The 19,062-nt window shown below is 59.4% G+C and overlaps 2 protein-coding genes across 3 annotated transcripts in view; both read left to right on the top strand.

Moving 5' to 3' along the window:
• The window catches only part of LOC135451631 (diacylglycerol kinase beta-like), a 33,112-nt gene extending 29,198 nt beyond the window's left edge, over positions 1 to 3,914 (top strand). For both annotated transcript variants that reach the window (XM_064721011.1, XM_064721010.1), the window contains exon 25: positions 1,200 to 3,914. In XM_064721011.1, coding sequence (XP_064577081.1) covers positions 1,200 to 1,298 — 99 coding nt within the window. In that variant the 3' untranslated portion in view covers positions 1,299 to 3,914. The remainder of the gene's footprint in view (positions 1 to 1,199) is intronic.
• A 1,794-nt stretch (positions 3,915 to 5,708) lies between these two features.
• ETV5 (ETS variant transcription factor 5) lies at positions 5,709 to 18,410 on the top strand. The gene is made up of 13 exons (XM_064721015.1): positions 5,709 to 5,837; positions 6,331 to 6,467; positions 6,640 to 6,727; positions 6,836 to 6,883; positions 6,987 to 7,037; positions 11,966 to 12,095; positions 12,189 to 12,455; positions 13,852 to 14,111; positions 14,734 to 14,793; positions 15,161 to 15,229; positions 15,589 to 15,758; positions 16,395 to 16,496; positions 16,631 to 18,410. Exons 2-13 carry the CDS (start codon positions 6,423 to 6,425, stop codon positions 16,850 to 16,852), a joined length of 1,512 nt encoding a protein of 503 aa, XP_064577085.1. The 5' UTR covers positions 5,709 to 5,837; positions 6,331 to 6,422; the 3' UTR covers positions 16,853 to 18,410.
• Positions 18,411 to 19,062: the final 652 nt, after the last annotated feature.

Genomic DNA, 19,062 nt, shown 5'->3' with positions numbered 1-19,062 from the left:
GCAGGATGTGGGGATGGGTGGCAGGACATGGAGATGGGCAGAGGAGGTGGCAGGGTGTGGGGATGGGCAGGATGGGCAGCAGGGGATGGCAGGATATGGAGATGAGGCAGGGAGGGTGGCAGGGTGTGGAGATGGGTGGCAGGGGCTGTCAGGACTTGGGGATGGGCAGCAGGAGCGGCAGGACATGGGGATGGGCAGCAGGGGATGGCAGGATATGGAGATGGGGCAGGGGGGGTGGCAGGGTGTGGGGATGGACAGGATGGGCAATAGGGGCTGTCAGGGTGTGGGAATGGGTGGCAGGGGCTGCCAGGGGGTGGGGATGGGGCCACCCCCTGGGCAGGCAGGGTGTGGGATGGGTGGCAGGGGCTAGGGCAGCAGGGCTGGCAGGGTGTGGGGATTGGGGAGAGGGGCTGGTAAGACATGGGGATGGACAGAGGGGCTGGCAGGACATGGGGATGGGCAGCACGGGATGGCAGGGTGTAGGGATGGGCAGGATGAGCAGCAGGGCTAGCAGCACAGCAGGCTGGGACAGCCTTGGCTCCTCCTGGCAAAGCTGCAGGGTTTGGAGGGAGCCTGGGGCTGGGTTTGGAGGGAGGCTGGGGCTGGGTTTGGAGGAGCCTGGGGCTGGGTTTGGAGGGAAGCTGGGGCTGGGTTTGGAGGGAGTCTGGGGCTGGGTTTGGAGGGAGGCTGGGGCTGGGTTTGGAGGGAGGCTGGGGCTGGGTTTGGAGGAGCCTGGGGCTGGGTTTGGAGGGAGGCTGGGGCTGGGTTTGGAGGAGCCTGGGGCTGGGTTTGGAGGGAAGCTGGGGCTGGGTTTGGAGGAGCCTGGTGCTGGGTTTGGAGGAGCCTGGGGCTGGGTTTGGAGGGAGGCTGGGGCTGGGTTTGGAGGGAGATGGGGTTGGGTTTGGAGGGAGGATGGTGCTGCTGCTGATGGGTGGCTCAGAGCTGAGCTGTGACTCCGTGCCCTGCACTCATGTCACAGCCATTCCTTGCTGGATGGGCACACAGCATTCCTCCCTGGGGAGCTGCAGCAGGGTCCCCTTCCATTTCTTCTCCTTCTCTTCCCATCCCAGCGGGGCCTGGATGTGATTCCAGAGCTCTTCCCCCGGTGCTGAGCTGCTCCCACCTCCATGGGGTCACTCCTGAGGGTACCTGGGAGGGCTCAGGCTCCTCTCACTGAGCTGGGTTTTTCTACTTTTCAGGTGAAAATTACCCACAAGAGCCAGGTGCCCATGCTGCTGGGGCCCCCCCAGAAGAGCAGCTTCTTCTTCCTGAAGAGGAGGAACAGAACTCGGGATTAAAGCCTCACCCAAGGATCCACAGCCTGGAGCATCCCAGCATCCCACCTGGGGATTGTTTATCCTGGGAAGGTCTTGCAGGCTCCTTCCTGACCACCAGAAACATCCTCTCCAGCTGGGATGGAAGAAGGGGGAGAAGGCAGGCTGGAGCAGTGAGCACATTTGCTGGAGCAGCACTAGGACTGGGATTTTATTTTTTTTCCCCTTTATTTAAATTCCCTCCAGCCAAGCTGCCAGTGAATGTGCTCCTGAGGCAGCACTGAGCTCCATTTATTTATTTATCCTCCTCCTGAAGACCACTTGATGTCTCAGTGCAGTGGCTTTGCCCCCCAGTCCTTGCAATGGGAGGAATTATTTATTTCTTTAGCCCAGAGGAGCCAGCTCAGGCCCTCACCTCTGTGCTGTGGGGTTTGAGAGAGATGCAAGAACCATTGCTGCCAGCCCAGTGGGACAGGCTGGGGACTGCCAGTGCACAGGGACAAGCCTGGGGTGGATGGCAGGAGATTTTGTTTTTACAGGGAAATGGCAAAAAAAGGGAATTTTGGGGGAAGCAGCCCCAGCTCTGGGCTTTGTGTTCATATTTATGTATTTATTTAGCAAACTTTGGACAAGAAAGGGATTCTGGGACTTTTCAGGAGCCGAGATTGGACACAGACACCACCTCCCTTCTCTGCTGGACTTTTCCTCTCTCCTAAATCCTGCCAGCCTGTCCTGGGGGCTGGAGACCCTGGGGACAGACATCCAGAAACTGTTATTCCTTAAAGGTGTCCCCAGCACCTTTTACACACCTCCCAGTGTGCTCTGCCAGGCTGGTGCTGCCCCTGGGCTGCAGAGAGTGCTTGCACCTCCCTTTCTCTAGGGCCAGCTCTCCCCACAGCCCTCTGCAGCCCCAAGAAGCCTCACAGATGATGGCAGCTGGGATGCACAGGCAGGTGTTGGTGGCATCACCCCTGGATGGACAGACAGAGCAGGGGATGCAGTTTCTCTCCAGGGACCAAGAAGCAGATGGATGCAAGGAGTTTGTGGTGGTTTGAATGCACTCCCAGGGGCCAGGAGCTGCCAAGGCTGGCCATGGCAAGGGGCCAGCAGTCACCCAGTGCCTCCAGCAGTGGGCCTGCATGCAGGATGCAGCCACATCCTGAGTTAAACCTGCTCCCTTGGGCTGCTGGAGGCTCCTGTGCTGGTGGGAGCAGCAAAACTGCTGCTTGTCCCCACTGTGTCCCTGCCACAGGGCTGGGACAAGTCACAGTGCCCACCCAGTCCCTGCTGATGCTGCAGGTCCCTGTTCAGCAGCATTCCCTGGCAGAGGGTGCTGCCAGCTCTGCTCCAGAGGGGCTGGCAGGGATCTGCTGGTGACTGCAGTGTCACTGCAGGGCATCAATCCACTGCTCTTCTTCTTCTTCTTCCCCTTCTTCTTCTTCCCCTTCTCCTTCTTCCCCTTCTCCTCCTCCTCCATTGCCAAGGGCAGCAGTGCCTCACATCCCCACACCTGGGGAGGGTGACAAATCCACCTCAGCCACATCCAGAGCTCTGCCAGCAGCAGGGTGACAATCTGGGGGATGGCAGCACACCAGGCCAGCAGGTTTGGTTCTGTTTCCCTGCCCTCAAGGCAGGGTTTTGTCCCAGATGGGGATCAGCAGTGCATGGGCAGTGAGCTGTGGTTTCCCTGCCCCTTGTCCCCGTCACAGTTTGCTGGGCTCTGGGCAAAGAGCAGCCCTGGGGGCTCTGCTGGGCTGTGCTGGCAGAGCTGGGAGGGCACTGAGCCTGTCCCTGCTGCCTTGGGCTGGAATCAGGGCTGAGCACTCAGCACGTCCTGCAGGGCACAGCGAGCCCAGGGCCACACTCTGGGCCATGGGACAGTGACACACCAGCAGCAGCACTGCCAGGCTCCAGCCAGACACCCCTCTGGTGCCCAGGGAGGTGATCCCTGCCCCAGGGGCTCCATCTGCTCCCACACTGCCAAAGGCCTGGGCCAGCAGGCCTGCCTGCTCCCACCTGCTCCTCACCCTGATGGTGCAAAGCTCCTGAGCCCAGGAGGGGCTGGGATTGCAGCTCCCACCTTCTCAGCCTGATGGTGCAAAGCTCCTGAGCCCAGCAGGGACCCAGGAGGGCTGGGATTGCAGCTCCCACCTCCTTACCCTGAAGGTCCCAAGCCCAGCAGGACCCACAGGGGCTGGGACTGCAGCTCCACCTCCTTTACCTGATGGTGCAAAGGTCCTGAGCTCAGGAGGAACCCACAGGGGCTGTAACTCCACTCCCACCTCCTTTCCCTGATGGTCCTGAGCCCAGCAGGACCCCCAGGGGCTGGGCTCCATGCCAGCTGTCCCTGGTGCAGGGAGGATGAAGCCATTGCAGCTGGGGGGCACCTGAAGCCTTTATCCCCCCCATTCCCCAGTGCCTCCCAGTCCAGCCCAGCTCCCAAGGGCACGGGGTGGCACCGAGCCCCCAAACGAGCCCCTGGGCACTGGGGAGCCCCAGCTGGAGCCCCAGGGGCTCAGCCAGTCCCTGTGTGTGTCCGTGTGTCCCGTGGTGGTGCATGGAGTGGTGTCCGTCGCTTGTCCTGCCGTGTGCGCCTGGCTGCTGTGGCCTTGCCTCCAATAAAGATGGTCATGAACTCCTCAGCTGCTCCTGGCCTGCCTGGGGGTCATTCCTGGCCAGCTGTGGCCCTCTGGGGACTCAAAGGGACAATGCCACTCCATGCTGCCGGGGCTGAAGGGGTGCAGGCAGCGATGGAGTGGTGCTCAGTGCGAGCTGCATCCGGCTAAATTTGGAGCCTGCAAAAAAATTTCTTTTTTTTTTTTTTTTTTTTTCAGCAGTGGGGGCTAAATTTAGCAGGCACCGGTCACCATCCCCCCCTGGCAGCCCTGGCTCTCCAGGGGTTTCAGCTCTTCCTGTGAGCTCCCACCCGCCTGTGCCACGGCTGTCACCTCTGCGTGTCCCCGGGGTGCTGAGCAGCCCCAGCCCCCAGATCTGCAGCTGCCCTGTTGTACCCCCAGCTCTCCCTCATCCCCACTGCCCCCCGTGCTCCCCAGGCTGGGTTTTGCCACCTGCCCTCCCATGTGTCATCTGCTAATTTTACCTGCAGTGATTTCATCTGTGCCGAGGGGAAGTGAGAGCCTGCAGAGCCCCCAGGAACGGGCTCAGAGCAGCAAGGACACCCCGTGCCCTCTGTGCTTCCTGTCCCCATCATTCCAGCTGGCACATGAGCTACCTGCCACCATCCCGGGGGGGTGGAGGTGGCCCTGGGGGACTCTGGGAGCTCATCAGTGACCCAGCATCCACAGAGCAGCGGCCCAAAGCCAGCTGGGCAGCTCGCCCAGGACACTGACAAGCCCATGGGCTGAGCATTTCAAGCTGGCCAGGACATCTCTGTGCTGACAGGCTTCTCAATCCCTGGGCAGCGTCCCAGGATCCGAGCAGAAGGTTCCTCTCCTTCCCAAGCTGGGATGTGCAGTGTGTAACCAAACACCTTGTTTTTGCCTTCTCCAGCAATAACTTCCTAGTCTGCCTCCACAGCAATGTGAGGCCTCCCAACAGCCCATTTATCCTGTCGCTGAGCAGCCACATGCCAGCTACCCACAGCAGCTCTCACCCCCTTCTTACAGGTGGGTAAACTGAGGCACTTAGCAGGGAAATGCTGCAGTGGGGGGCCTGGCAAGCACCCAGCAGCTCCATTCTGTTCTAAATTTACTCCCAGACCTCTGGGAGGTTTAGTGTCCTGCAGGGGTGTGTGTCCATGAATCTGCTTGGAGGGATCCGTGGCTCCAAAGCCCTTGCAGGTGGGAAATATTTTTCCCATGCCCCTTTTTAAAGGCAACCATGGCTGCAGGGCAAGGCTGCCAAAATCAGTACTCAGGTTTGGCTTAGCCCTGGGCTCGCACGGACGCTGCCTTGTTTGTGTGAAACCACAACCCAAGAAAGCAGAGGGGACCCCAGGGCCTGCGAGGCCCGAGCTCCGTGCCATCTGCATGCCTTGCTGTGTGCCAGCTTCTTGGGCACGTTGTGCACGGACCCGCTCCTTCTCTCCTCGCCACCCTGGACCCGGACCCGAGGGTGGTACCCCCAATTCTCCCTCCTCCAGGCTGTCCGTTGAAGCCCCATCCCCGCTGCTGCAAAGGGCCGCGGCCCCTTTAAATCCTGCGCGGCCCCGGCCCCACCCGTCAGTCTTTTCCCCCTTCTATTTTTTTATGAATGAAAAACGTTCGGGGCGGAGCCAGGCAAATCCCCGCTCGCCCATTGGCCGCCTCCGCCCCCGCCCACTCAGCCGTTCTCAATGGTGCTCGGCCGTGCGGCGCGCTGGCGGGCGCGGGGCAGCTCAGCAGCCAATCAGATGTCTCGGGGAGCGGAGCGGCGGCACACCATTGGCCGGCGCGGAGGGTAAACAAGCGGCGCGGGGCGGGGCGCGGCGGAGGCCGCTGGCTCGGGGGCTGCGGGCCGGCGCAGAGCGGCAGCGCGGTGCCCGGGCTCCGAGAGGCGCTGCTCCATCCCCGGCCCCGCTCCCGCCTCGTCCCGCCGCCGCTGAGGCTGCGGCGCCCCGGCCGGGTAGGTGCGGGCCTGGCGGCAGGGCGCAGAGCGGCCGGGGCGCAGGCCCGGGGCGGGGGCGGTGTTTATGAATGGCGCGGGCCGCGCGGTGTGAATGGCGGGGGGCGCGCGCCAGCGGGCGCTCGAGCGCGCGCTCGGGGGAGAAGCGCGGGGAGGGGAAGGGGGGAGGGGCGGAGTTTATGAATGGGGCGCGCGGGGTGGCGTGGGAACGAGCCCGGCTGCGGTGAGGGGCGGGGGAAGGGAAGGGAAGGGAAGGGAAGGGAAGGGGGGTGAGACGAAGCCAAACGCGGCCCTCCCCGCTGCCTCCCCCCGCTCCCACGGCGCGTGATGTCACGCCCGTTTCTATAGAAATTAGGTGACATCACGAGCCGGGGGGCTGCGACCCGCCACGACAGGAGCGGGCCGGCTCCCCGGGGAGGCGTGGCGGCACCGAGGCAGCCCCGGGGGTGGCAGGGGCCACGGTGTGACCCCTCCCCGTCCCCTCCACCCCCAGGCGCGCACCTGCCGGAGCCCGGGCGGGACCCCCCTTCCCGGGCCGGCGTCGATGCTGAGCGGGCCGGGGGCACTGCCCGCTTCCCCCGCACCATGGACGGCTTCTACGACCAGCAGGTTCCCTTCATGGGCCCCGGGGTAAGTTTGCCCACCCTGATCCCCCCGTTGACAAGTTCCTGCCCGACCTTGCTGACACCCCGTCCTCGGGTCACCCACTCCTAATCCTTGGGAGTGCCCCCCTCGTCCTTGGGGGCACCCCCAGCCCTGGGGGCTGCCACGCTCACGGGCAGCTGTCACCCTGTTCTTGCAGAAGTCCTGCACAGAGGAGGGCCGAGGCCGGCCGGGGTCCGATAGGAAAAGGAAATTTTTGGAGACCGACCTGGCCCATGACTCGGAAGGTAGGCAGGGCTGGCCCCGTGAGAGCGTTGTTTTACAAATAATCCTGCAAATAATGGCAGTTTTATTTATTCTTCTGTGGAGCACATAAGTCTTTCACTCTGTTGCAGAGCTCTTCCAGGATCTCAGCCAGCTCCAAGAGGCCTGGCTAGCTGAAGGCAAGTCTTCACCTCCTCCTTTTGCCGTGTAAAACCTCTCTGTGAGCATCTTTTTGAGAACTGAAAAAGCCATAAACCCACTTTTTTTGTTTGTTTTTTTTAGCTCAGGTCCCCGATGACGAACAGTTTGTCCCAGATTTCCAGTCTGACAACTGTGAGTGATCGTTCCTGGGTTTTGTTCTCCGGGGGGAGACGTTTGGGTGCCTGTGCAAACATTTGCACTGGGTTTGGAGCTGCTTCCTTGGGAAAGCAGTTGTTCCTGGGGCTGAAACGTGAAATCATGGGCTTTTGGGAGAAAGCACGTGTGCTTTGGGTTCATCGAGATGCGGTGTGCAACCTCCTGCCTTTTGTTAACGGGGAAAAACCGTGGCCAGATGCATGGAAACGGCTCTGAGCTGCTCTCTGGGCTCCTCTGAGGTGTGATGCTTGTTCCCAGCGAGGTGCATTCCTTCCTAAACCCTCCTTTTCAAGTGGCAGAGATAACCCGTGCTGGGCTGCTTGGTTAGCCACAATCTCTGCAGTTTTCTAGAGCTTTTCCGAGCCCTGGCCCGGCGCTGTTGGCAGGAGCGAGCGCGAGCGGTGAAACTTGAGCCGCTTTAAGCAGCATTAATCACTGGCAAGGCAGCCTCTCTAAAAGGAGGCCAGTGAAAATGCAGTCCCTGGCGAATTGCATAAGAGCCAGAGTGGGTTCTGAGCCGGGCTGTGTTGCCAGAGAGGGTTGGTGGCGAGGGCAGGGGCCGGGGATGGCGCCGGGGGAGAACGGGGGCGGATTCAGGATGTTTGGAGCTGTTACCTGGCAAACACAAGTAGTGGCTTGGTGTCGGTGGCTGGGCTTTGCTGCCGAGCCAGGCAGCCAGGGAACTCGAAGGAAATCAAATTTAGCCTGCAGTCGAACAGATTTTCTCATTCCAGCTCTGTCACAGCATGCAGCGGGGTATCTCCTCCTGTTAATTATTGCTCTTTGGTTACTCTGGAGTGGGCAGCTTGCCATTGAGCCCGTCCAGACAGCCCAAGTTTCAGATGTGTTTTTTCCCCCCTGTCTCCCCTGAGATAAAAGGCAAGCCCGGAGTCAGAAGCACAAGGGTCTGTTGACATCCCCAGCACAGCCCAGCAGCTCTTGCTCGGAGCAGCAGAAACTGCAGTGTGCGTGGGAGGGTGGCTCTTGAAGCTGAAGCTGTTTCCAGTGCCTTTTGGCAGTCTCTTTTTCCTTGTAACCTGAAGAGCTCAGAGAGGAGAGGCAAACTTTTCTGGGTGATGCAGGAAAAAAAGAGGAGAAGGAGAAAAAGGCGTTTATTTGGTCAGGACTCTTAAAATGTTCTGATCTGTGGAGCTGGTGTTGAAACGATTTTGTCACTTGAAAGATCTGCCTGCGTGGCTCCCTGCAGCAATAACCTTCTTTATCTTGCCTGGGGAGAGAAAGCAAAGGTCTCTGTTGCTGCTGCAGGGTGTCAGGCTGAGGCAGAAGGGAATGGGAAGCCCAGCTCTTGCATCCCTGCACTAGAGAGAGTTTACAGAGCAGAGAAACTCCAGTTTTGAACCGTGTGCCATGTAGAAAGGGAGAGAAGGATGGCTGAGGTCTGCACCCAGCTTTCACTAGTAGGGACATGTTGCCTTCCTGGGCTGGCAGCCACAGTGGAGTTCAGCATCCCTTGGCTTCTGGGGAAAGGTAGATCCCTCCTCAGTCCCTGTGGATGTTTGTGGGCTCTGTTTCTGCAGCTCTGTAGCTCCATGCCTTTTCCCTGCTGCTCTCTTATCCTGAGCAAACCTCAGCCTTGTGCCCCATCTTGCATTACCAGGGCCAAGCTTCCCAAAAGGGACGAACCAGGCTCAGTTTGGACCCCGCTGCAGTGGGGAATGTGCCACGTGGAGTCTTGGAGGTGCTCAGAATCCTTCTTGCCTTGCTAAAACCCCCTCATAGCTGCCTGCAGCTCTGTAATACGCACTCTCTGTTCCCAATTCCATAGCCAAGATCCCAGCGGACAGGGTATTAAAGCTGGGGCCTGGTAGCACAGTAACATGGAGGGCAGTGGGTCGCTGTGCTGGGGAGGAAATCGCACTGCAAGGAAAGCAAGGCTGCTCCACATGAGGGGTGCAGTGTTAGTGCCCCGGACTGGTGGCAAGAAGCCAGATTCAGGGCTTTTAGGTTGCCCAGTGATGGATGCTTCCATGGGAGGCAGGAGGTGACCCCACAGAGCTCAGCATGCTGCACCTTGGCTGGGCATGGTGTGAGTTCACCAGCAGTGTGTTCCTGTGGCTGAAGGTGTTGTGTCTCCACTGATTGTTTAAGTACCTGGGAGGTGATGGGATCATGCTGAGGAGATCAAGCAGCACCAGAAGGGATTTTTTAATCCCACGGTACCTGTGGCCTCCCCTGCGCAGGCAGCGCGTGGCAATAACCACGGGCAGGGCACGGAGTTTCTTACACACCAAAATGAGAGAGGGAGGTTTGTTTGTGAGGAAGAGCTGTTCAAACAAAGGAAAGCAGGATCCTGGTTTCTATTTCTGACTCCTCTCCTGGTGTGACCTTGGGTGTGCTGGGGGATGGAGGGGCAGGCAGAGCTCAGCTCCAGGTGACAGCTTGAGTGGGTGCCAGTGTCCCTGGCCTGGAAATGTGGCTTGGTTGCTTTCCCTTGGCTCATTCAGAGGAAACCAGTGCTCTCTGAGCTTAATCTCATGGAGGTCCAGTCTTGCTGCTGGGTGGGAATAACCTGCCCTGTCCCCCATCAAGGGTTTCACTGGGAATTCAAGTCCTTGAGCGGCTCTGTGGTGTCGCCCTTTTCCACGGGATGGTTGGCATTAGGGGCATTTCCAGTTCCACTGCTTGCATGGCACTGGGAGGGTTTGTGTGAGCCTGCCCTAGGTCCCCTCCTGGCTGGGCACAGCTGTGGCACATGTGGCTGGTGTCCCCAGGGTCCCTCCACCTCCATAGGGGCTGCCAGGTACCCTCGGGTGTCCTCACTGCTGCCGTGGCTCAGCCTTGCTGTGGATCTGCTGACACATCTGCTCCAGCCCTCTCTAGAGCCGAGCTGCTCCCTCTGAGTATTTTTCTATATTTTTTTTAGCTTTTAATTACAGTGCCCAGGGCAGGACCGGAAAGGGTAAAAGCGCTTTGTGCGCCCGCCGTTCCTTTGAGGTGTTGGGTGCTGCTCCTCCCACCTGGCTGCCAAACCCAGCGTTTTCCCCCCAAAATCTGCCCCTGAGAGCCCCCCAGGCTCCTCCAGAGCCGGGCTGGCCGTGAGCTTGGCACTGGAGCCGTCGTGCTGAGCAGCGCCGGCCGGCCCCGCCGTGTTTGTGTAAGGAATCCAAACGTTGCACAGAGCCCCGGCTTGGACAGCTGGTCTCTGTTAGGATCTTAAGGCTCATTTCCCTTTTTTTTTGAATGGCAGTGCTAAGCTCTGGGGAAATTTTTCCTTTCTTTTTTTTTTTTTTTTTTTTTTTTTTTCCCTCCCTCAGCCACATGAATGGAGCGCTGCGAAGCGTTTGTGAATGGAGGGTGGTGCCTGCTCGGGGACTGGAGGCTTTTTTTTTTTTTTTTTTTTTTTTCTTTCAATGAATAACCAGACCCCATTGTACGGCTGGCGGAAAAACAACTCTGCTCCAACAACACAGAGCCTGTTTGGGAGAGCCATGCCCGCGATAGGCAGCTGGAGCCCTTCCAAAGCCAGTTCCCCTTGGCTTTCCCATGGCTCAGGGGGTGCCTGTGCTTTGCTGCCGCCATTCTGCCCCCCTTCTTTAGGGCTGGAAGTGCTGAGAGTGGCAAAAGCTGGCTGGGGAGCGGGGGAAGGAGGAGTGGGATAAATCCAGGGTGTGGGGGGCTGTGCTGGCTCAGCGCTGGGCTTTGTGTTTCAAATCCTTCTCGGCTGGAGGGGGGGGTTTATGCCCTTGGTACCAGCTGTATGGAGGCCTTTCCAGGGGGGGATGGGTAGGAAAGGGGAGTCAGCAGCTCTTTAAAGGTTTTGACAAATTAGGGGGGCAGCTAATTACCTGGCAAGCTGTGAACAGTTGTCCTGGAGCTATTTGCTCCTCTCCAGTGTAGCTGGGCTGTGTTTAGGCTTCGCATGAAGCTAATACTCCACTTCCGATTAGTCTTGGCTCTCCTCTGAGGCACTATTTAGGTACAGAGCTCTGAGGCGCTTTCCCTTTCCTAGGGCGCCTGCTTTTAGAAATTAATTAGCTTAAGCGTATATTACTCAGTTTATAATTATATATATAGCAAGCGAGCTTGGGAGTGGGTGGAGAGGATTTGGGTTTAATGGGATGTTTGTCACTCGAGCTCATACAATTGTGGGACCCCAGGACTAGATGCCATTGGACCACCTGGGCTGTGGGATGGTGGATCTGTGAGTGGGAATGGCCCTCTGAGGGCAGGTTTATGGTGTGGGAATGCCCCTGTGAGGGCGAGTGGGCTGGTGTTTGTGAGGCCCTGGAGGAGGTCTGTCACCCCCTGCTCTGTGTCACAGCCACTGCCTGTGGTGCCTGGGCTCTGCTCCACTCGCTGAGGGGCTGGTGATAGCAAATGTCTGATCTAAGGCGGTTGTGGAGCTGCCTCACAGCCCTTGGAGCCCTTCTGAGAGCAATGTCCTGGGCTGCTGCCACTGCCCAAGCTCTGCCCTCCTCTGCCACCCTACTTCTCAGCCAGTGCTGGGGCCTGGCAATGCACCCATCACCCTGGTTCAGCTGCTGATGCTCCCAGGGCATAACTCAGCCCCTTACCCCATGCACAGAGCTGATGCTCCTAGGGCATAACTCAGCCCCTTACCCCAAGCACAGAGCTGATGCTCCCAGGGCATAACTCAGCCCATTACCCCCAAGCACAGAGCTGGTGCTCCTAGGGCATAACTCAGCCCCTTACCCCATGCACAGAGCTGATGGCTCCCAGGGCATAACTCAGCCCATTACCCCAAGCACAGAGCTGATGCTCCTAGGGCATAACTCAGCCCATTACCCCAAGCACAGAGCTGATGCTCCCAGGGCATAACTCAGCCCATTACCCCCAAGCACAGAGCTGGTGCTTGCAGGGGCGATGCTCCCACGGCCCTGTCCCCCATGGGTGAGCCTGTGTCCCCCTCGGTGTCCCCGCAGTGGTCCTGCACGCCCCACCTCCGGCCAAGATCAAGCGGGAGCTGCCCAGCCCGTCGTCGGAGCTGTCCTCCTGCAGCCACGAGCAGGCTCTGTGTGCCGGCTATGGGGACAAGTGCCTCTACAACTGCTGGTAGGTAGCCGGGGCACTCCGCTGCCCGCAGAGCCCTCAGGGGGTGCTGTCCCTCGGTGCCACCGCCATCCCCCGGTGCTTTTCCCCTGGCAGTGCCTACGACAGGAAACCCCCCGCCGGGTTCAAGCCATTAACGCCGCCCGCCACGCCGGTGTCCCCCGCGCAGCCCGGGCCGGCGCTGCCCCCGCCGCCTCCGCCACCGGGCCCTGCCGGGCCGGGCGCCGCTCACGGGGCCACCCCGGGCCCGCAGGCGCTGCAGGAGCAGCGGCAGCAGCCGCCCTTCGCCGTGCCCAGGCCGCCGCACCCGCCCATCCACATGCCAAAGATGATGTCTGAGAACCAATTCCCCGCAGAGCACAGGTAAGGCAGCCCCCGGCGGCCACAGGGGTGCTCCGGGGCCCTGTGGGCACTCCTGGGGTGGGTTGGTGGTCCCAGAGTGTGGGGGAGAAAGAGCCACAAGGTCCCAGTAGGAAGTGGCAAGTTTTGCTGCATGGCACCACAGCCGACAACGTTTGTCCCACCAAGCGCAACCGCAGCACGGGGACAGAGGCACAAGGATTTCTGTCCCTGAGCATGGGGCAGAGCCTTTGCCTCCCTCTTGGGAAGGGCAGGGGAGGCAGAGTCTGGCTCCTTCATCCTTCCCAGTTCCAGCAGGTGCTGGTCCTGGGTCAGGGCTCTGCTCTGCTCATTCCCACCCACTGCAGCTCTGCCTGCCGAGCCCTGTTGGGCTGTGGAGCTGTGCCCATCTCTGTCCTGCCTGTGTGCACCCTGGTCTGGGGGTGGTCCAGAGCTCCCCATGGCATCACTGTGATTTTATGGGCTGTGGTGGGACACCCCTGTTCCCTCCTTCCTCTCCAGGCTGTGGCTTCTCTCCCCATCACTGCCACATCCCTGGAGGCTCTGCCAGTGCCTTCCCTCACCCTGGGCTTGCTCCTGTAGGCATGGGACAAGATGTGGCAGCCTGGCAAAGGCCGTGCAGTGGGGCCAGGGAAGCCCTTGGAATGTGAATGTGCCCACAGCAGGCCAGCATCCCTGCCCAGCAGAGCTCCGTGTGACCTTCAGGCTGTTCAGGGGGCTGGCTGCGACCCCTTGGGAAGCACGGTGCCAGCACGGGGCTTGGGTTTCATTCAGGAAGGGCAGAGGGACACGGCTCGGAAATGGAGTAATCCCAGCCCGGCAGCTGGGAGGGCTCGGGTTACAAAGGCAAATGGCGCAGGGCCGGCGGAGAGGAGCCGCGCGGAGATCCAAGATCACCTTTCAAGGTGCCGGAGGAGGACGAGGGGATGTGGCAGCACCCCCTCGGGATGGTCCCTCACCCTTTGCCACCTCTCAGAGCCGTGGTGGCAGCACCACGGAGCCCAAAATAGTGCTCCCTGCTGCCGGGTTCAAGGTTTAATCCCAGCTGCGCGGGCGGATTAGCAGCGGCTGGAGCTGCGCCGTGGATTTGGCTTTGCATAAGCGCCCACCCCTGCTCAGCATCCCTGGCCCCTGCCCCCCTCGCTGGGCACTGATTTTACTGATTTACAGCTCTGAGGGGTGGTTTTTGGTCCTTTTCTCATTCCTTTCCAGAAGGCCAGAGTGCTTTACTGTGTTATCCTGCTGTTCCACCTTGGTGTTCTCAGAGCTTAGAGGGGCACAGGGTTCTCAGCACCCCGTGGTGGCTGTGCTTCTGAGGAGCCACCCCAGCTGTCAGCAGCTCTGGTGTGGGGTGGGAGCTGCCCCCCACTCCTTGGTAATGGCACATCCTTGTCCCCAGGTTTCAGAGGCAGCTGTCGGAGCCCTGCCACCCCTTCCCGCCGCAGGCCGGGGTCCCTGGGGACGGCCGCCCCCTGTACCACCGGCAGCTGTCGGAGCCCCTGGGCCCTGCTGCCCCCCGCCCCCCTCAGGGATTCAAGCAGGAGTACCACGACCCTCTCTATGAGCACGGCGGCCCTGGCCTGCCCGCTCCTCCTGGGCACAGCTTCCAGCCCCCCATGGGCATCAAGCAGGAGCCCCGGGACTACTGCATTGACTCAGGTGGGTGTGGGCCAGGGGACAGCCAGGGGGGGCTTCAGTGACATCAGAGGTGGGGTTGAGCCTCAGGGAGTGGGTGATGTGTGACCCTGGAGCTCCTGGGGTGCTGGGATACTGCTTTGCCTTTCTTTCCTCCTTTCCCAAAGCCAGGGCATACAGCAGGATTTCACCTGATGCCAGTGGTGTGGTCGGGGCTGTAGCCCCAGGCTGGGGTGCCCCACAGGGCCTGGTGGGTCCCCCCATGGCTCTGGCCTAGGGCCAGCTGTGATTGCTGGCTGCTGGACCCTTGCAGCATCACGGAAAAATCCTCTAATCGCCTTAGGACCTAAAAATACCCCAACCTCGGGATGGAGGGTGGCACAGCCAAGCAGATGGTAGGGGAGGTGCAGCAGTGCCTCCCTTCATGTGGGGCCTGTGAAAACTCGAGCTGCTCCAGTCTAAATTCCAGTACCACCCCAAATCATACTGGGTTTCTTTTCCCCAATGTTGAGGGTGGATGTAGTGCACCAGGGAGCGTGGGGAAGGGGGAAGGTTCCCACATTTCACTGCAGGACATGCTTGGGGTAAAGAAAATGTGCCAAATCCATGGGTTTACTGCCCTAATGTAATTTCATTTCCCCCTCAGAAGTGCCTAACTGCCAGTCCTCGTACCTACGGGGGAATGTCTTCCCCAACAGCCATGACGGTGAGTGACCCCCCCACTGTCCCCTGTTGTGACCCCAGCACTCCCTGGGCACCCAGAAAACACCCATGAGAGCCCCTGGGGCTCATGAGAGCCCCATGTGCTGGCACCAGCCCCAAAAGCAGCTAGCAGCCCCTGTGACGGCTCAGCAGTGCCATGGGATCTGGGATAATGCAGAGATGCCAGTAGGGTTTGGGAGCAGTGAGGGGGGCAGCGCTGCACAGCACTCAGCCACTGAAGGAACTGGGAATGGGTCAGCTCCCTGAGCTGTGGATGGGGTCCTGAGCTGGATTCAGCCAAGCCAGGGTTTTTGGGCTCCAGCCAGGGTAGTGAAGGGGCCCTATGCTCATGAAGGGTCTTTTCCCCACAGGATTTTCATATGAAAAGGACACACGATTGTATTTTGATGACACGTGCGTGGTACCCGAGAGGCTGGAGGGTAAGTTTGGCCCCAGGGGAGCCTGCAGGGGAGCTGGGGCTCATGGAGGAAGATGTGGGGGCGCTGGGATCTGCAGTGCCTGGCTTGTAAAGCCAAGCAGTGTTGGCACGGTGCTCTGAGAGCTGCTGAGCAGCATCCCACGTGGCAGCTTGGCATCACTGCCATGCTCCATCTCTGTCACTGACACCTCCCTGCCTGCAGCACCATCCCCAGCACCTCTCCCACCCCACGGCCTGATGCTGCTCAGGTGTTTCAGCACAGGCATGACCCGTGTTGTTGTACATGACTCCTGCTGGTGGCACAGCCTGGGAGAGGGGCAGAGCCAGGCTGTTCACCCAGGTGTCTCTTTGTGTGAGCAGGTAAAGTGAAGCAGGAGCCCACCCTGTACCGCGAGGGCCCTCCCTACCAGCGGCGTGGCTCCCTGCAGCTCTGGCAGTTCCTGGTCACCCTCCTGGATGACCCTGCCAACGCCCACTTCATCGCCTGGACCGGCCGGGGCATGGAGTTCAAGCTGATCGAGCCTGAGGAGGTATGAGGGGTCCTGCCCTGGAGCTGGGGCGTGCCTGGGGGATGCAGGAGTGGATCCTTCCTTTAGTACCTCCCACTGCCCCTTGGCGTGGCACGTGCTGGCTCCCAAAGCTGGCAGTGGTCACCAGCCGTGGTGCTGTTGCCTCTGTGCTGTGCCTTGCTGAGTTCTGCTGCTCTGCCCTCCTTCCCAAGCTGCTCCCATCCTTTGCCCTGGGTTTCCAGCAGCAGCTCCGTGCTGGAAGCACAGGGCTCCACGGGAGGGTGACACAGAGGAAGGAGCAGTTTGGGGAGTAATTGAGAGCAGCTGTAGGCAGCCCCGAGCTGTGAGCTGCGCATTGTGGGTAATTACCCATAATGTCTCTTGCACCATGCATGGAAATTGTGGTATTTTGAAGCAGCTTTTTTGGCAGGCTCTGCCTAATGAAATGACTTTTGATTTGGCCCCTGATCCAGTGGTGGCTGTGTGGTCACAGCCCAAGCATTTATCATGGCAGGCGAGGAACCACTCCCAGACCACGATGACACCTTCACTCCAGCTGCCCCAGCCCCCTCAAGCCGGCCTCTAGCCACATTTCAGTTGTGATTCCCCTGAGGATCCCTGTCCCAGCCCTGATGGCTGCCTCCTCTCTCCCCGTAGGTAGCACGGCGCTGGGGCATCCAGAAGAACCGACCAGCCATGAACTACGACAAGCTCAGCCGCTCCCTGCGCTACTACTACGAGAAGGGCATCATGCAAAAGGTGAGGCCACAGCAGGGTGTGACCGTCCCCTGCTGTCCCAGGGTGGGACTGATTAGGGATTAGGTCTGATGTGAGGTGTGTGCTGCTCCCCTAGGGCAGGGAGATGTTCCCTCATCCCCTTGTCCTCCCTGCAGGTTGCCGGCGAGCGGTACGTCTATAAATTCGTCTGTGACCCCGACGCCCTCTTCTCCATGGCCTATCCTGACAACCAGCGCCCTTTCCTGAAGACAGAGCCGGACTGCCCAGTGCCCGAGGAGGAGACGGTGCCCCTGACACACTTTGAGGACAGCCCTGCCTTCCTCCTGGAGATGGATCCCTGCGGCAGCCTTCCCTATGCGGAGGGCTTCGCCTACTGACTCGGCCGGCTGGCAGAGCCATTGGCACTAGCGCATGCACCTGGGGCAAACGCGGTTTTCTAAAGAATATTTTTGGCTGTCCATAAGAGGGGAAAAAAAAAAAAAAAAACAAACCACAAAACCAAACCCCAGCGACAAAACAGCATGGGTGCACACGCGAATTTGAGGAATTTAAAACGCCCCACGTGTGTCGCCGCCGAATTCCCACCCTTCCTTTCCAAGGGCTAGTGCACAGGACTGCCCGTGGCTGGCACCTCCTGCCGTGCATCAGTGCGATGTCTTGGGGCGCCGGGAGCCTGAAGGCGCAGTCTCTTGCCCAGGCCCTGGCTCTGGCCGTGCCCCAGGGCTGGGCTGCGTGGCTGCCGAGCCAATTGTCACGACAATCCGCTTTGCATCGAGCACAATCCGCGTAGCTGCCTTGTGTGGTGGAAAGGGCTTTGATTTGCACAGAGAGAGAGGAGGGATGCGGGGGGGCCGCCCGGGCCAGTGCCCCGGGGCTGATGTGCGCAGCATCCTACCCCAACCCCGAGGAGCCTTCTGCCTTCTTCCTGAGCCCCCTCCCCATGTAACCTCCTGTTGTTCCCATAGAACCTCCTGCATCCTCTCCGTGCCCTCCATCCTCCCCAGCTCTGGCTCTGGGCCATGGGTTGCATTTTGGGGGAGGAGACCCTGACACTAACTTCCTCTTTGGTTGGTTTTTTTTTTTTTTTCCGGGATGTTTTAGGAAAATACTAAAGGTTTCTAAACTGATTTTTGTAGATTTTTTGTATTTTAAGGCAAAGCTATTTTTCGCAGCTCGGCTGCTGTCCCTGGAGCCCCTGGGGACACCCCAGTGGCTTTCCTGGTGGCAGGGGGAGCCCTCGATGCCCGTGGCTTCCTGGGATGGCTGCCGAAGGATCTGGTCCACTCCATTTCACTGCTCCAGTCCTCTTTCCCAGGGGAGCCAGGCCTGAATCCCAGTACTGGCCCAGCTACGCTCCCCCTGCTCGGCATGGCCTCGGAGCTGGGCTGCAAGGCTGAGGTGGGCAGGGATGGGGGGTCCCCCCCTTCCTCAATCCCCACCTCTCTCCAGCTCCCCCCACCCCTCGCTGCACCTCTTAACACTCCTCCACCACTCATATATCCATACCTGCCTCCCCTGCACCAGGCTACATGTTTTGTTGTAAATGCTGTATAGGAATTTTTTCTCTTCTTTAGTTAGCTTTGGTTGGAATTTTTGTTTGGTTTTGTTTTGTTTTTTTTTTTGGGTTTTTTTTTTTTGTCTGATTCTTTTTTTTTTTTTTTTTGGGAAGTATGAAGATTAACTCTACAATGACTTGGTTGCTCTCCCCATGGTGGCTGCAGTGGCCTGTACCCATGGGGGAGCATTTGGTTTGGGGAACCCCACCTTGGGGGACAGGTTTTTAACCATTTGCTCGGTGTGGCAGGTCTGCAGTGCAGAAGGAGTTAATCTGAGGACTGATTTGAAAAATATCTTTATTCAAGCAGGGCTATGTATCTCCTGCAAAGCTGCATTACATTCTGTACTGTGTACAATAAAGGATCTTGCTTCCTGTTCCTCCCTGACTGCCTGGGCTCCTGCTTTGCCTGTGTCTGGGATGCTGCCTGGGCTGAAGGAGCCCCTGGATGTGCTTGTGGGGTCTGTAGTGGTCCAGGATACAGCCCAGCACTTGGGGCCTGCAGCATGGTGTGTCTGGAGCTGGGACCAAGGCACCAGGGCTCCTCTCTCCCCAGCCCCCCTGCTCTCTCCCCAGTTCTGGATTTGTTGTTCCTGGGTGTGGATGGTACCATGGCTTTCACAGCTGCATCCTATGAGAGGATCTGTTTGGAATGGGGGTGGCTTCTGCCCAGTCAGTGCAATTTAATATTTCCTCTTGCCAGGGTTTCTCAGTGAGTCCTGCACTCCCCTGGAAACCCGAGTACCTGTCATCAAGTAGGGCTAAAGCTGGTGGGGACCTCTCAGGACAGCCCCTCCACAAGCCACTGGCAGTGATCCCCCATTGTCCCCATTGCTAGGCAGGGTTTGCAGAAATATGGAGGTGAGTGGAGGGCAAGGGCTGTTCTGTGAGGACTTTATTCAGCTGGAGGGTCTGTGTTTTGCCTGACAGGCTGGAAAAGAACTCAAACACCCCAGAACTCCCAGTGCCATTGGCCTCAATTCTAGCTGGGCTGAGCCAGGGTGTCCATGGACATCCTGTGCAGGGGGCTGG

The sequence above is a fragment of the Zonotrichia leucophrys genome, chromosome 9 (assembly GCF_028769735.1).
Source record: "Zonotrichia leucophrys gambelii isolate GWCS_2022_RI chromosome 9, RI_Zleu_2.0, whole genome shotgun sequence".
Classification (NCBI taxonomy): domain Eukaryota; kingdom Metazoa; phylum Chordata; class Aves; order Passeriformes; family Passerellidae; genus Zonotrichia; species Zonotrichia leucophrys.
This window is presented reverse-complemented; position numbering and strand designations above follow the sequence as displayed.

What these genes read in the sequence shown, in the direction of transcription:
- ETV5 (XM_064721015.1), top strand. Translation starts at nt 6,423, where the DNA reads ATGGACGGCTTCTACGACCAGCAGGTTCCCTTCATGGGCCCCGGG. An exon ending in AGATTTCCAGTCTGACAACT is followed by an intron (nt 7,038 to 11,965) that starts GTGAGTGATCGT and finishes GTGTCCCCGCAG; the next exon opens with TGGTCCTGCACGCCCCACCT. An exon ending in CTTCCCCAACAGCCATGACG is followed by an intron (nt 14,794 to 15,160) that starts GTGAGTGACCCC and finishes TTTTCCCCACAG; the next exon opens with GATTTTCATATGAAAAGGAC.